The sequence below is a fragment of the Rhipicephalus microplus genome, chromosome 4, assembly GCF_043290135.1.
Source record: "Rhipicephalus microplus isolate Deutch F79 chromosome 4, USDA_Rmic, whole genome shotgun sequence".
NCBI lineage: Eukaryota > Metazoa > Arthropoda > Arachnida > Ixodida > Ixodidae > Rhipicephalus > Rhipicephalus microplus.
In genome coordinates this window covers 155479984-155494386 of record NC_134703.1, presented here as the reverse complement: position 1 = coordinate 155494386, position 14403 = coordinate 155479984, and the positions used below count along the sequence as shown (strand labels likewise).

The following is a 14403-nucleotide window of genomic DNA, read 5'->3' as shown; positions in this document are numbered from 1 at the left end:
ATTATGGTGACTATACGGAAGAGCTGTGCAGTGAAATGAGTTGTAGTGGCAAAACCGCACTCATTCATTCATGTCTAGAAGAGCTCTATGTCTTAGTAGTGGCGCACTCCCGATACACAAAGAACGGGGAAATGGGAAATGAAACTTGTAACCCGAATAAAAGCGGCGCACTCTTGATGGGATGGCATAAAGCTTTGACATTTTATAGACTGGGTATAGCACATTTCTTGAATGTTTTCATGACAAGCCAACCCTTTCGTAATTAGCTGACTTAGAATTTCGTTACTGATCTTCCAACGAACAAGGCTGTCAAAAGTTGCAGACAAATGGACTGACACCGTGCCGTCGGCCACAAGTGATGTTTTGTTGAACTCTCTCTTGAAATTGCAAATTTTGATATTTTAAATTCAGATGGGCAAAGAAATATAACACTTAGGCAGTTTCATAGTGCGCAGCTGTACAGCCTTCCTTGCTTCTCATTTCCATTTGTTTGTTTGTTTGTTTGTTTGTTTGTTTGTTTGTTTGTTTGTTTGTTTGTTTGGTTGTTTGTTTGTATCCTCTAATCCATGGCTCGTACCCACTCTGGGGGATTGGCCAAGAGAACATATAGTCTTTCTGTATTTTCTTTCTCTTTATTACAATTAATTTTAATTTTTCTTCCCTCTTTTTCTTGGTCCATTGCTCATTTGATTCTGCTTTTCTTGAGAGAGAGTTTTGCCTGCGTGACGCGAAGCGATCACATTTACGACAGAATATGTCAGCCCGGGGCTCTGAAGTGCTGCGCACGTAACAAGAACCACGGCTGAACTAGAGGAGCGGCACGCGCGCACGGCGCACGTGTCACTTTTCTTGCCCGGTTATGCATCAACATCAAGGTGCTTGATGAACAAAAAATAAGAAGGCCTATCTCTGGCGCAATCTATGCTACACGTGTTATAATGGCGCGATATGCTATACAGATGGCTATGCTTTGCGTGCCTGAATTAAACCACGCGGTGGCAGCATAGGACAGCCCAGACCCCTAACGTGCTTCGCCCTCAATAAACATAAGAACCGGCTAATCTGGCGACTGCAGAGCAGGTAGAGCAAAGCCAGCACAACAGGGCAAGTAAAGGTGAACAATGTTGCGTATACGCATACTTACGCGAAGTAACCAGCCTCTCCTCTCACTGCCTCTGAGCTGCGACAGCAACACGCACATAAATTCACTTATTTATAGCATATATGTCATATTTCAACGACGTGATCCACATCGCGAGGTTGAGCGATACGCATTCTTGCCTGCTCGCGGTGAATTCGGAAAGATTGGTGTAATTACCGTTGTCTTCCATGTCTTCTTCAAGCAGACCGATCGCGTTCAGGTGCTTCGGAGCGGTGAAGGAGAGGGCTATTGTGTCTCCCACCGCCTCGTGGAAACCTGCAGGCATTTATTACCATACAATGTCTTATCAGAAAGCACAGACAAGAAACATTTCGAGTGAAATATATGCATATTACGAATGAACAGCTGATACAATTATTACGAATGAAATACTAAATATTACGGCGAAACAAAATTGTAGTCGAACACGGTTAAACCATGCTTGTCAAGCGATGGCAGCAACTACCGCATGTATACAGTCGTCCGACAAACCACTCAGGTGCTGGCTCGACGTTCTCTGCACAAACGCCCTGTGAACATGGATGCAGCCAGCACCCCTGGCGGTAGCGGCACGAAGGACGGACCTTGATCCTCTGTTCGTTTGTGCGAACACGCCGCACTAGCCTACTGTTAAACTTTTTGGCCCGTGTGGCGATGGCGCGCGAGGTGCAGTTTTGAGACGTTGGCTCGACCTTAGTAGTTACAGCATTATTACCAATGATTTTATGTACCAATACCTAAGATGCGGCTATGAGGAACACCGCAGTGGGAGGCTCCGGAAATCTTGGCCTTAACGTGGACAGTCCCCGGCCTGAAGCACTTCGCCGCCACCGATGTGCGACCGCCGCCGCCGGCATTAAACTCGTGTCATTCAGGTCAGCAGCCAAGCACCGTAAGCACTCTTTCAGCGATGCTGACGTCGGCACGACCTTGGCTGAGCTTGAAGGTACGAAACGAGGATTTTGTAGGTTTGCGTCCGTGAGGTTAAAGAAAATCAATTTTTTAACCTCCTTGTTTTGCCCGTGGAAGCGTACAGCATAAAGAAATCTTTGACTGGTTAGTGTCGCTGAAGCCAACGTTCCAACACGTGGATTCGTCTTGCTCAAGGCAGATTCTGCATTGACGAAGACAAGCCCACTTGCAGAAACGCTGCCTCAAACGACCGTTCTAGAATTTGTGAACCTATTCATGCCTTCATCGTGACTTGAGCCTCTGCTCTGTTCAAGTATTGTGATGATTCTCGCTTTTGCTAGTCAGCTCGTATTTACTATTGTACGCCGCTATCAGAACAAATGTAGCCTGTGTAGCCTGTGAAAGTGCTTACGATGCTGGCATCAACCCAAATGGCGTGGCACGATGGGGAGCTAGTTGGCAAGAGATGGAAAACATAGAAGTACGCCTACACACAGTACGCGATCAAAATGATGAGAGCGGTACCAGCGTAACTTGCTAGTAGGCACTGGTCTGCGCTGGTTCTGTACACATCATTCTTCTTGCACCTCGTAGGTATAGGCGTAGTTTTATGTTTTCTGAGTCGAAGACGCATCTTTCAAAGCATGTATACCTGGATTCGCTCCGGTCCGGAAGAATATCGGCTGCCGTGCGTACAGAAGGTCGTACTCGATGTGTCCCATCTCGTGGTGCACGACGCGCAAGTCGTCAGCCTTTACTTGCGTGCACTGCTTGATCCTGCACGTGAACAGAGAAGCGCGGCATGTATATTGAGAGAGACCACGACTTTTCACACGATGTGGTGTAGAAATTTATGATTTCGAGTTAGCCCCCTGCGTATAGAGCACATCTTCTTTACTTTACCAGAATTTTACTATTTACAAAGTAAGCTTACTCCACACCATGTCTTTATAATCCACCAAAGTGTCATGAGGCGGTGATCTCACTCGACTAAGGCCCGTAGTTATACAACAACCTTATTCTTATCTCATTTTTCTCGAAAATTTTATACGCTCTACGTGTGCCATAAGAGGACAAAAACGGCAACAAGGTGAAAGACAACAAGAATATTTGTTTGCGAATGCCTACTGCGTTTATCAAGGGCTTTGAGCACTCAAAATTGATAAAAAATGCGTGAGATAGGGATAAGGTTGGTTTGTGAACGTGGGCTTAATATCCTTGTTACACAAGCAGCCCCAACCATGGTTGACGTAACATCGGCTATGTGTAATCAGGGTTCGCTTGTACAAGAAACCACGTTTGTAGGAGACCGAGATTGGCAACCTCCACTTGGAGGTTAACCAAAAAAATAGCGGCGTCCATGAAGGTTGGGCTTCGGCGCTGAGTAAAATAGGCAAGCCGCGGTTGGAGCTAATCGTTTTGCAACCGGTTAACCACGGTTGATCGTAACTGCGAGTAATTTGCCCATGTGACGGGTATAAGTGACTTCTGTGGCTTTCTGTTTCATGGCAGATTTTAATGACGCCTATTGTTTCAGCTTCTATGAAAAAGCTTTGAGTAAATGTCACCAAATATTAACATGGACGAAAAGAGAGCTCGTCGCCAGCGGGGACCGAACCCGCGACCTTCCGAAGGTTGAAGGTTTGGTTACAGTCGGCGACAAGCTGTCTTTTCGTCCACTTTAGCTTCATCACATCTGCATCACAGCTACAGCAATGCATTTAAAACAGTACAATTAACGACACCTGCACCTTCCTTGGCGCCATTATCTGCTCGTTTTCATTAATGTTGCAGTAAACGAGAAAACTAGTCCCTTAAATGCAAATATTCTCTCAATCAATTACTTGTTTATACATGTTCTTGACGACCCAGTCGATCACTATGTAATTGAACCCCCGTTAATTTCCTTAACTAACCACAGCACGTGGTATATGGTGTTCACAAAAACGCGGAGCATCAAGGCGAAAAAATGCATTTATATAGCTTAGAGATGTTATATAAGCTCTGTGATCAGAGCTTTGTGTTGCAGAACATTGAGAAACGCGATTCATATATGACACAGCGGGAATATGTGTTTTTCCGGTTTCAGGGGAGCGCTGTCGCTCCGGAACCACAGTTCTCCGGGAGACATACCAATAACGTACACTATCTCCAAGGAGGTCCTATACTATGTCTTGATCATCTCATATAACCCGTCCCCGGACATAAACCGTCCCACCAGCTGCAATGTGCAGCAAAAAAAAATATTGCATATTTCCATGAAACCAAGTTTTGTACATTGCCGCAAAGCCGGTTCGCACGCCGAAATTCGCGTGTAAGCCACAACCCGCTTTTTGTATTTTTTGTGCGGGTAATACGCGAGAAGACACGGTAGTTATTAGTCAATGTTATCTGAGGTTTGATGTCTTGAAACCGCGATATGGTAATGAGGGACGCCGCAGAGGAGGCTTCCCGAAATTTAGACCATCTGGCGTTTTTCAACGTGCACTGAAATGGCACAGGAGTCTGCCATTTCGCCTCCGCCTAAATGCATGCACTCGCAAGGGCCGGGATCAAACCAGCGGCCTTCGGGTAAGCAGCTGAACACCAAACACCCACTGATCCAGTGTGGCAGATGGTAGTTTTAGTTTTTGCCATGCTATAGTACGCTTACCTGACGTCACCGTTGCCGCAGAAGTCCCAAGCGGAGGCGTGGCACACAACTTCCCTGTCATCCGGTTTCACGAGCAGCGAATTTTTCCAGAAAGATTCCGGCATGGGGGGAAGACCGAGGGAGGTGAAGAACTCTTCGGCGAGCCTAAACATGTCGATGACAGTCATGTTCTGGAAAATACGGTTGAAAGAGCAAGAGTTAGGCACGAGCTTTCGAAGCTTTAAAATTTCGAGTCGAACAGTGTGCTATTAGATTCTGTGCATCATCCCAGCAGCCGCTCCTCTCAGTAAATGCAAATATTGTTCGAGTTGATAAAGAACATTAGGTCCTTGTCCAACGAACCAAAATAAACCTCGATATGACGATATGGTATGATTACGGAGTCAGACAAGCAGAGCAGAAAAGTGGGTCTTAAAATTAATCCGCAGAAAACGAAAGTAGTGTACAAAAACCTCAGAAAAGAGCGCTTCGAGATAGGTAATAGTGCACTTGAAGTTGTAAAAGACTATGTCTACTTAGGGCAGGTAATAACCGCGGAGCCGAACCACGAAAATGAAGTAACTAGAAGAAGAAGAATGGGGTGGAGCACATTTGGCAAGCACTCTCAAATTATGACAAGTAGATCGCCACTATCCCTCGAGAGCAAGGTATATAACAGCTGCATCTTGCCGGTACTTAGCTACGGAGCAGAAACCTGGAGACTTACAAAAAAGGTTCAGCTTAAATTGAGGACGACGCAGCCAGCAATGGAAAGAAAAATGGTAGGTGTAACCTTAAGAGATAAGAAGAGAGCAGAGTGGATTAGGGGACAAACGGGGGTTAAGGATATCATAGTTGAAATAAAGAAGAAGAAATCGACATGGGCCGGGCATGTAGCGCGTAGACATGATAACCGCTGGTCATTAAGGGTAAATAACTGGATTCCCAGAGAAGGGAAGCGGGTTAGGAGGAGACAGAAGGTTAGGTGGGCAGATGAGAATAAGAAGTTTGCGGGTATAAATTGGCAGCAGCAAGCACAGGACCGGGTTAACTGGCGGAACATGGAAGAGGCTTTTGTTCTGCAGTGGACGTAGTCAGGCTGATGATGATGATGATGATGATGATGATGATGATGATGATGATGGTGATGACGGAAAATAGGATAAGTTATATCCCCGCAAACACGTATATCGCGCGTCAAGACTGAGACATTATGCGAGGCAGCGTACGCCACTCGAGGGGCGTGCCAGTTACGCGCCGCTGTTACACTCTTCAAGCGATAACTTCCTCAATCCAAGTGGGCGAAGTTTTCATAACGGGACGGCTTTATGCTCCCCCATAGTAGAGTACCTCGTACTGGACATCGTTACGCCCTTTTTTCTAAACACAAGTATGGTATACGTCGTCGAAGTGATACGTCGTCGAAGTATACGTCGTCGAAGTGATACGACGACGAAGTGATTCTGGCGTAGAACCCTGCTGTCACTATCTGTAATTTTTCAAATTTTTCTGCGACTCTGTGGAAGACACCGTTCCAGTGACTGCGGCGATGGACGTCGATTCGCCTGGGCTTCCACCGCAACCATCGACGTCGTCCGCAGCTGCCACGAGAAAGCGTACGGGCCACCCGAGTGATGCCGACAGCGAAGACACGCTGATTTACTCTACGGCCTGCGACGAAAGCTCCGATGAAGGCAACTTCGTGCCTGTGACAAGGCGGCAGCGAAAAAGAAGACTAGTGATGCTGTCTCCAACAACAAGTAAGAATGTGACAACGACGCGAGAGCCCACGATATACACAATTCTGTTTGTGCCGGTCGATGCGGCTCATAGTCTCATCCGGCTCAATCGTCAAGTCACGTCTAGGTTTCTTGAAGAACTCGCCCAGGGAGAGATCGCGGACGTGCGGATCAATGGCCGTAAGAATATCCTCGCCGTAGACGTCGCTCAACGAAGCACATTGGAAGTCCTGAGCAACGTCAAGATGTTGGATAACATCAATGTTCGCTCATATATACCTGGAGGCCGCGACTCTACGGCAGGCGTCATTTACGACGTCGACATTTCCATCAGCGAAAGCGACTTTGCTGCTCTCATTAAACCGGTGTCTGCAGAACTTACTGTACTGCAAGCTCGTCGCCTTGGCTAATCACGCTGCGTAAAGCTCGTGTTCAAGGGTGACAGCCTTCCATCGCAAGTCAAGGTCGGCCATTTTCGATACACAGTGCGACCCTTTGTACCGAAGCCCCTTCAATGTCGGAAATGTTATAGATTGGGACATGTCAGTGCTGTTTGTACAAACCTGGCTGTGTGCTCGCTATGCTAAGAATCACATAGCGCAGACCCTTGCCAGGCAGAACTTCGAAAATGTCGAAACTGTCATGGCCCTCACGAAGCATCGTCAAAAGATTGCCCAATAACGAAAAAGGAAATGCAAGTGTACAGGCAAATGGTCTGGGATGGCTCAACTCACAGGGAGGCCGCTGCCCAAGTACGACGCCGGCGGTCTCGTCACCGGAGGCCGCTGAGGAGACCCAGTGCTGAAGCAAGGATTTAACCACACCAAACGACCGCCGGCATACCACCTCAAGCGTCCAGACACGCCGACAACAAATCCTCTAAGCAAGACAAGAGCATCACCTCCTCGCCTGAAGCTTGGCCAGCGCTGCCAACGATAGACCCACCGTTTGAGCCACCGCATCGCTCGTCTACAATCACTTCGGAACGAGAATGCGGTGATAGTCGTGACAAAGAAATCGTAGCCATGGTAAAGGCCCTTATGAATACTATTCGTATGCTCCTCACTAGCATTGACAGTCCGGCTGCAAAGAGTGCACTTCAGTTAGTGGATGCGCAGAAGCCGGTGCTGTCAAGTCTGGAAAGGCACCATGGCTCCGCCTCTGCAAGCCTTTCGTAAAGAGGTCAAAGGAGCTTCGATATTTCAGTGGAATGCCCGAGGCCTCAAGCTTCGCATTTCTGATATCCGACAATTTGTGTTTAAAAAACAGTTTCCAATTATTGTTATCTGTGAGCCAAGGCTACACAATGCAATACGACTATCCAGGTACGAAGCCTTCAAGTCCCCTACCTGCAACGAACAGAGTAAAGTCATTGTATATATCAGATGCTACCTTACTACATCGAGCACCGTATAGCACCGCACGATAATAACCAGTATGTTTGCTTGACAGCTAAACGTAGAGACCTCAATTTCACGCTTGTAGGCGCATATATATCACCTTCAAACCGTTTTGAACCTAAAAGACTACGTGCACTGTTAACAGCCACACCTGGACCATGGATCATCACCGGAGATTTCAACGCTCACCACCCACTATGGGGAAGTCAGAAGACAGACAGTCGCGGAAGGCAAGTATTCTCCTTTGCTCTGGAGCAGCAGCTGCTTTGTGTAAACGACGGAAGCCCAACGTTTCTACGAGGAACGACATACAGCAGCTGCCTTGACTTGACATTTGTGTCACGAAGCCTAAATGGAAAGGTCAAGTGGTTCGCAGACTATGAAACTCATGGAAGCGACCACATACCAACTTATTTGAAGATCAAGGGCCTGGAAAAACGCCAAACTACGACACTTCGACTCGCATCGACTGGACAAAGTTCAGGTCACTGACGGAAAAAAGGTGTCAAGAAAATAAAACGCCTCCTCTTGACACCCTCGAGGATATGATTGGAGCTTCTACTCAAGAAGCGACCTATCATATTCAACATACTTCAGATTATTGTCAATATCAAGTGGAATTGGAACGGCTCAGAGCGATCCGTCTTCGCGCAGAAAGACGATATAGGCGCACTAAGTCTATTCACGATTTGAGGAAGGCAAGGCGCCTACAGAAAACATTTCAGCGGGAATCATTTCACTTCAATCCTTTCGCTGGAAACGTCTGTGCGAATCTTTGGATCCACACAAGCCTTTGACGCAGACATGGAGGATTGTCCGTGGCCTACGAACATCGCCACATCAACATCGCCCCTTCAAGTGTCTTTCTCTCCACCAAGGACGCACCGAAATTGAAGTAGCAGAAGCTTTCTGCATGAAAGTTGCCGGTCATGCGTCCGCGTGCACCACGCGCCCCCTAGAAAACGCTCCAGTTTCCCGAGATTCAAGAATGGACACCTTTTTCTCTCTAGAGGAACTACAAGCGGCCTTGACGGCATGCAAACTATCTTTATCGCCTGGTCCGGATGGGATCACGTACATGGCTCTTTGCAACCTCGGAGAAGCAGCTGGACGGGCCCTTATATCCGTGTACAACGACTCGTGGAGCAGCGGATTTATCCCTCATTCATGGAAATCCAGCCGCCTCGTCCCTGTGCTTAAACCAGATAAATCTCCTCTGCACTTGACCTCTTATCGCCCCATCGCGCTTACCAGCTGTTTCGGGAAAGTGATGGAGAGGATGATTTTGACTCGCCTAGAGTGGTACCTGGAGCGCCACGAGGTATACCCCCATGCTATTACGGGCTTTCGGCGTGGGCGGTCCGCAATTGATAACGTCAAAGACCTGGTCTCATCTGTTCAGCATCAAAAAAGACTGAAACGTTTATCTGCGGCGTTGTTCTTGGACGTGAAAGTTGCATACGATAACGTATCACATGAAGCCATTCTGAATGTCATGGAAAATGATGGGTTAGGGGGTCGGGTTTACCAATGGATTCACAGCTATCTGAAAGGCAGAACTTTCTTTGCACAGACGGAGAATGGCACAACAACGCACCATTGCAACCGTCGAGGTGTGCCTCAAGGCGGCGTTCTTAGCCCCACACTTTTCAATCTAGCGCTACTCGGCCTGGTTGATGCACTTCCAGAATCTGTCCATCTATCAATATATGCAGATGACGTCTGCATCTGGGCGTCAGGCGTAACACGCCTTCATTTGCGTGCCCGGCTTCAGAGAACAGCTAAAATAGCGACAAAGTACCTGGAAGAACAGGGACTAGAGCTGTCATCAGAGAAATGCTCGCTTATAGCATTCACGCATAAGGTTATGAGACCATATGTTAATAAAATCAACGGACAAACGATCAACTACGTGAAGACTCACCGATTCCTCGGAGTCATAGTTGATCGCGACCTCTCCTGGAGCCCTCACATCGCCCACATGAAAACTAAACTCACCATGATCACCCACGTACTGAGGTTTCTTGCCGGAAAAACGTGGGGTGCATCGGTACGAGCAATGCTCCAACTCTACACTGTTCTGTTCCTCGGTTATATGCGATACAGCTTACCCGTGCTTTGCGGGATCCGAAGAACAACCTTGCGCGTCCTCCAGTCGATTCAAGCCCAAGCCCTGAGAATATGCCTTGGTCTCCCGAGATGCGCGTCTACAGCAGCGACAGTCATCATTGCGCGCGATTATCCAGTCAACGCATACATCCGCGTAGACGCTTTGAGAATGCACATAAGACGTTTCGCTCAGTTTCCATCTCATCACCTCGCCTCACTTTGAACTTCCAGGCCCCACTCAGCGTTCAGCGCAACTGTAGCTCAGCATTGCGCAGTGCTTCCATTCCACTTCACGCATGCAGCACAGCCGCCGATACCATTATGGTGCCTACACCCACTCAAAGCCCTTCTTAAAATTCCTGGCATCCAAAATAAGAAAAATTCGTCACATCTAGCCCTGAAACAGGCCACATTACTTTTCCTGCAAGAGAAGCACAACGAACGCCTTCACATTTACACGGATGACTCGGTGTCTTCAGTAAGCTCTGCAGGGGCGGTGGTTATTCCCGCGAGGCACATCACAATTAAATTCATGACATCGCATTTGACGTCGTCGACAGCTGCAGAACTTGCAGCCATTCGTGCAGCTCTGGAGTTTATAGTGAAAGAACCTTCGGGAATTTGGTCGATCTTCTCGGACTCGAAGGCATCTCTTCAATGTCTTATATCACCCTTTTGCCATAGACCTAATGAACAGTTAGTAGCTGAAATAAGGCTTCTTCATCACCAAGCAACCGAAAAACAGCACAGCATAAGGTATCAGTGGATACCAGGTCATTGCGGTATATATGGCAATGACCGCGCAGATGAGGCCGCTAGATCTGCACACGATGGTACCCAATACACAGCCATCCCGTTCTCAAGAACCGACGCAGCTACAAGACTTCGTTCGCTTGCACGTGACCTCACACTGGTAAAGTGGAACTCAACAGACTTCACAAACGCGCGCCTGCATAACTTGGATCCCGATCTGCAGCTTCGTCTTCCCTCAAGGATATCTCGAGCTGAGGAGACTCTTCTATGCCGCCTGTGGCTTGGAGTGGCCTTCACGAACGCATACTCTTATCTCATTGGGATGGCCAGCTCTCCTACATGCACTTACTGCAGTTGCGAAGAAACCATCGCGCACCTTCTGTGTGAGTGCACCCATTTCAACGTGCAAAGACAAGAACTCACTGCAGCTCTGAATAGACTAGACAATCGGCCTTTGTCGGAACAAAGGATTCTGGGTCATTGGCCGAGCCCATTCTCAGCCCAAAAGGCTTTGAAAGCTTTGCTGCGCTTTTTAAGGACAACTGGCCTCAGAGACAGACTTTAGTGTCTAATACTCTTTGATGTTGCTTTTCCTCTGTCGCATTTTTTGTAACTTCTCCCTCTCTTCGCAGTATTTCTTTTTAACATCTTTCATTCCCCTAACCCCTTTTCCCAGCACAGGGTAGCCAGCCGGTCTAAGAACTGGCTAACCTCCCTGTCTTTCTGCTTAAACTTTCTTCCTCCTCCTCGTCCTACGGTATCAGTATTTATTTATTTGTCTATATAATTTATTGTTGTTTTTTCGTTTCTCTTCATGAAGTGTACGTGCCCGTGCGCGTAGTTTTCATTTTGCATGTCAGAATTTTTTTGCAGGTACAAACAATTCCCATTGTGCATGTGAATGTATATTAAGATATATTAGGAAAGTCTTGAGTACGAAAGTGTAACAGATGAATGCCATCTGTGTAATGTATATGTTTCTCTCAGAAATAAAATTATCTTGAACCAATCATAAAACTTAGCGGAAATGAACTTGGACGGCTTTCTGTTCTCCCTTAGTAGAGTACCAAGTACCATGAATTGTAAAACACTTTTTTGTGCACACGTAAATTGGTTTTTTACTGCTCACATGCAAGATGTATCATCATCATCATCATCATCATCAGCCTGACTACGTCCACTGCAGGACAAAGGCCTCTTCCATGTTCCGCCAGTTAACCCGGTCCTGTGCATGCTGCTGCCAATTTATACCCACAAACTTCTTAATCTCATCTGCCCACCTAACCTTCTGTCTCCCCCTAACCCGCTTCTTTTCTCTGAGAATCCAGTTAGTTACCCTTAATGACCAGCGGTTATCCTCTCTACGTGCTACATGTCCGGCCCATGTCCATTTCTTCTTCTTTATTTCAACTATGATATCCTTAACCCCCGTTTGTCCCCTAATCCGCTCTGCTCTTTTCTTGTCTCTTAAGGCTACACCTTCCATTTTTCTTTCCATTGCTCGCTGCGTCGTCCTCAATTTAAGCTGAATCCTTTGTGTAAGTCTCCAGGTTTCTGCTCCAGAGCTAAGTACCGGCAAGATGCAGCTGTTATATACCTTCCTCTTGAGGAATAGTCGCAATCTACCTGTCATAATATGAGAGTGCTTGCCGAATGTGCTCCACCCCATTCTTATTCTTCTAGTTACTTCAATCTCGTGGTTCGGCTCTGCGGTTATTACCTGCCCTAAGTACACATAGCCTTTTACAACTTCAAGTGCACTATTACCTATCTAGAAGCGCTGCTCCTTTCCGAGGTTGTTGTACATTACTTTCGTTTTATGCAGATTAATTTTAAGACCCACCTTTCTGCTCTCCTTGTCTAACTCTGTAAGCATGAGTTGCAATTCGTCCCCTGAGTTACTCAGCAATGCAATGTCATCGGCGAAGCGCAGGTTACTAAGGTATTCTCCATTAACTCTTATCCCTAACTGTTCCCATTCTAGGCTTCTGAAAACCTCCTGTAAGCACGCGGTAAATAGCATTGGAGAGATTGAGTTCCCCTGCCTTACACCCTTCTTGATTGGTATTCTGTTGCTTTCTTTATGAAGCACTATGGTAGCAGTTGATCCCCTGTAGATTTCTTCCAGAATGTTTATATATACTTTACCTGTGCCCTGATTCCGCAGTGTCAGCATGACGGCTGATATTTCTACTGAATCAAACGCCTTCTCATAATCTATGAAGGCTATGTATAGTGGTTGGTTATACTCTGAGCATTTCTCTATTACCTGATTGATACTATAAATGTGGTCAATTGTTGAGTAGCCTGTTCGAAATCCTGCTTGTTCCTTTGGTTGATTGAATTCTAATGTTTTCTTTACTGTGTTAGCAATTACCTTTGTAAATAGCTTGTATACTACAGAGAGCAAGCTGATCGGCCTGTAATTATTCAAGTCCTTGTCATCTCCTTTCTTATGTATTAAGATGATGTTTGCGTTATTCCAAGACTCCGGTACTCTTCCCGTCAGGAGACACCTCGTAAACAGGGTGGCTAGTTTTTCTAACACAATCTGTCCTCCATCTTCCAGCAGATCTGATGTTACCTGATCCTCACCAGCAGCTTTGCCTCTTTGCATGCTCTCCAAAGCTTTTCTGACTTCTTCTATCATTACTGGTGGGGTGTCATCTGGGTTACTGCTAGTTTTTAAAGTATTAATGTCGTGGTTGTCTCGGCTACTGTACAGATATCTGTAAAACTCCTCCGCTATTTTAATTATCCTTTCCATATTGCTGTTTATTTTGCCTTCTTTATCCCTTATTGCATACATCCGACTCTTGCCCATCCCAAGTTTTCTCTTCACTGCTTTGACGCTTCCTCCGTTTTTCAGAGCGTGTTCAATTCTCTCCATGTTATACCTTCTTACATCGCATACCTTACGTCTATTAATCAGCTTCGAAAGCTCTGCCAGTTCTATTTTGTCTGTTGTACTTGACACTTTCATGATTTGACGCTTCTTAATTAGGTTCTTCATTCCTGGGAAAGCTTGCCAGTGTCCTGTCTAACTACCCTGCCTCCAACTTCCACTGCACACTCCGTAATGATACTCGTCAGATTATCATTCATTGTATCCACGCTGAGGTTGCTTTTTCTCACTAAGAGCCGAGTACCTGTTCTGCAGCGACACTCTGAATTCCTGTACTTTCCCTCTCAGTGCTAGCTCATTTATTGGCTTCTTGCGTATCAGTTTCTGTCGTTCCTTCTTCAAGTCTAGGCGAATTCGTGACCGTAGCATTTTATGGTCACTGTATCGTACCTTGCCAACCACTTGTACATCCTCCACGATTCCTGGGTGTGCAGTCATTATAAAGTCTATTTCGTTCTTATTTTCGCCATTAGGGCTCCTCCATGTCCACTTGCGGTTTTCTCGTTTTCGGTAGAAGGTATTCAAAATCCGTAAATTATTGCGTTCTGCGAATTCTACTAGTAGCTCTCCACTGCCGTTTCTAGTGCCGATGCCATAATCTCCTACTGCTTGGTCTCCAGCCTGCTTCTTCCCTACCTTTGCATTAAGGTCTCCCATCATTATTGTGTACTGTGTTTTTGCCTTACTCATTGCCGATTCCACGTCTTCATAGAAGCTTTCAACTGAAGCGTCATCATGGCTGGATGTAGGTGCGTAAGCCTGTACTACCTTCATCTTGTATCTTTTAATCAGTTGAATTACGATACCTACCA

At 46.5% G+C, this 14403-nt stretch overlaps 1 protein-coding gene across 7 annotated transcripts in view; it reads right to left on the bottom strand.

Moving 5' to 3' along the window:
* LOC142814654 (angiotensin-converting enzyme-like) overlaps positions 1-14403 on the bottom strand; it is a 46698-nt gene that overhangs the window by 6259 nt on the left and 26036 nt on the right. For all 7 annotated transcript variants that reach the window (XM_075893789.1, XM_075893792.1, XM_075893795.1 and 4 more), the window contains exons 8-10: positions 4707-4876; positions 2706-2830; positions 1319-1417 (exon numbers count right to left, since the gene is read on the bottom strand). In XM_075893789.1, the coding sequence (XP_075749904.1) occupies positions 1319-1417; positions 2706-2830; positions 4707-4876 (394 nt within the window). The remainder of the gene's footprint in view (positions 1-1318; positions 1418-2705; positions 2831-4706; positions 4877-14403) is intronic.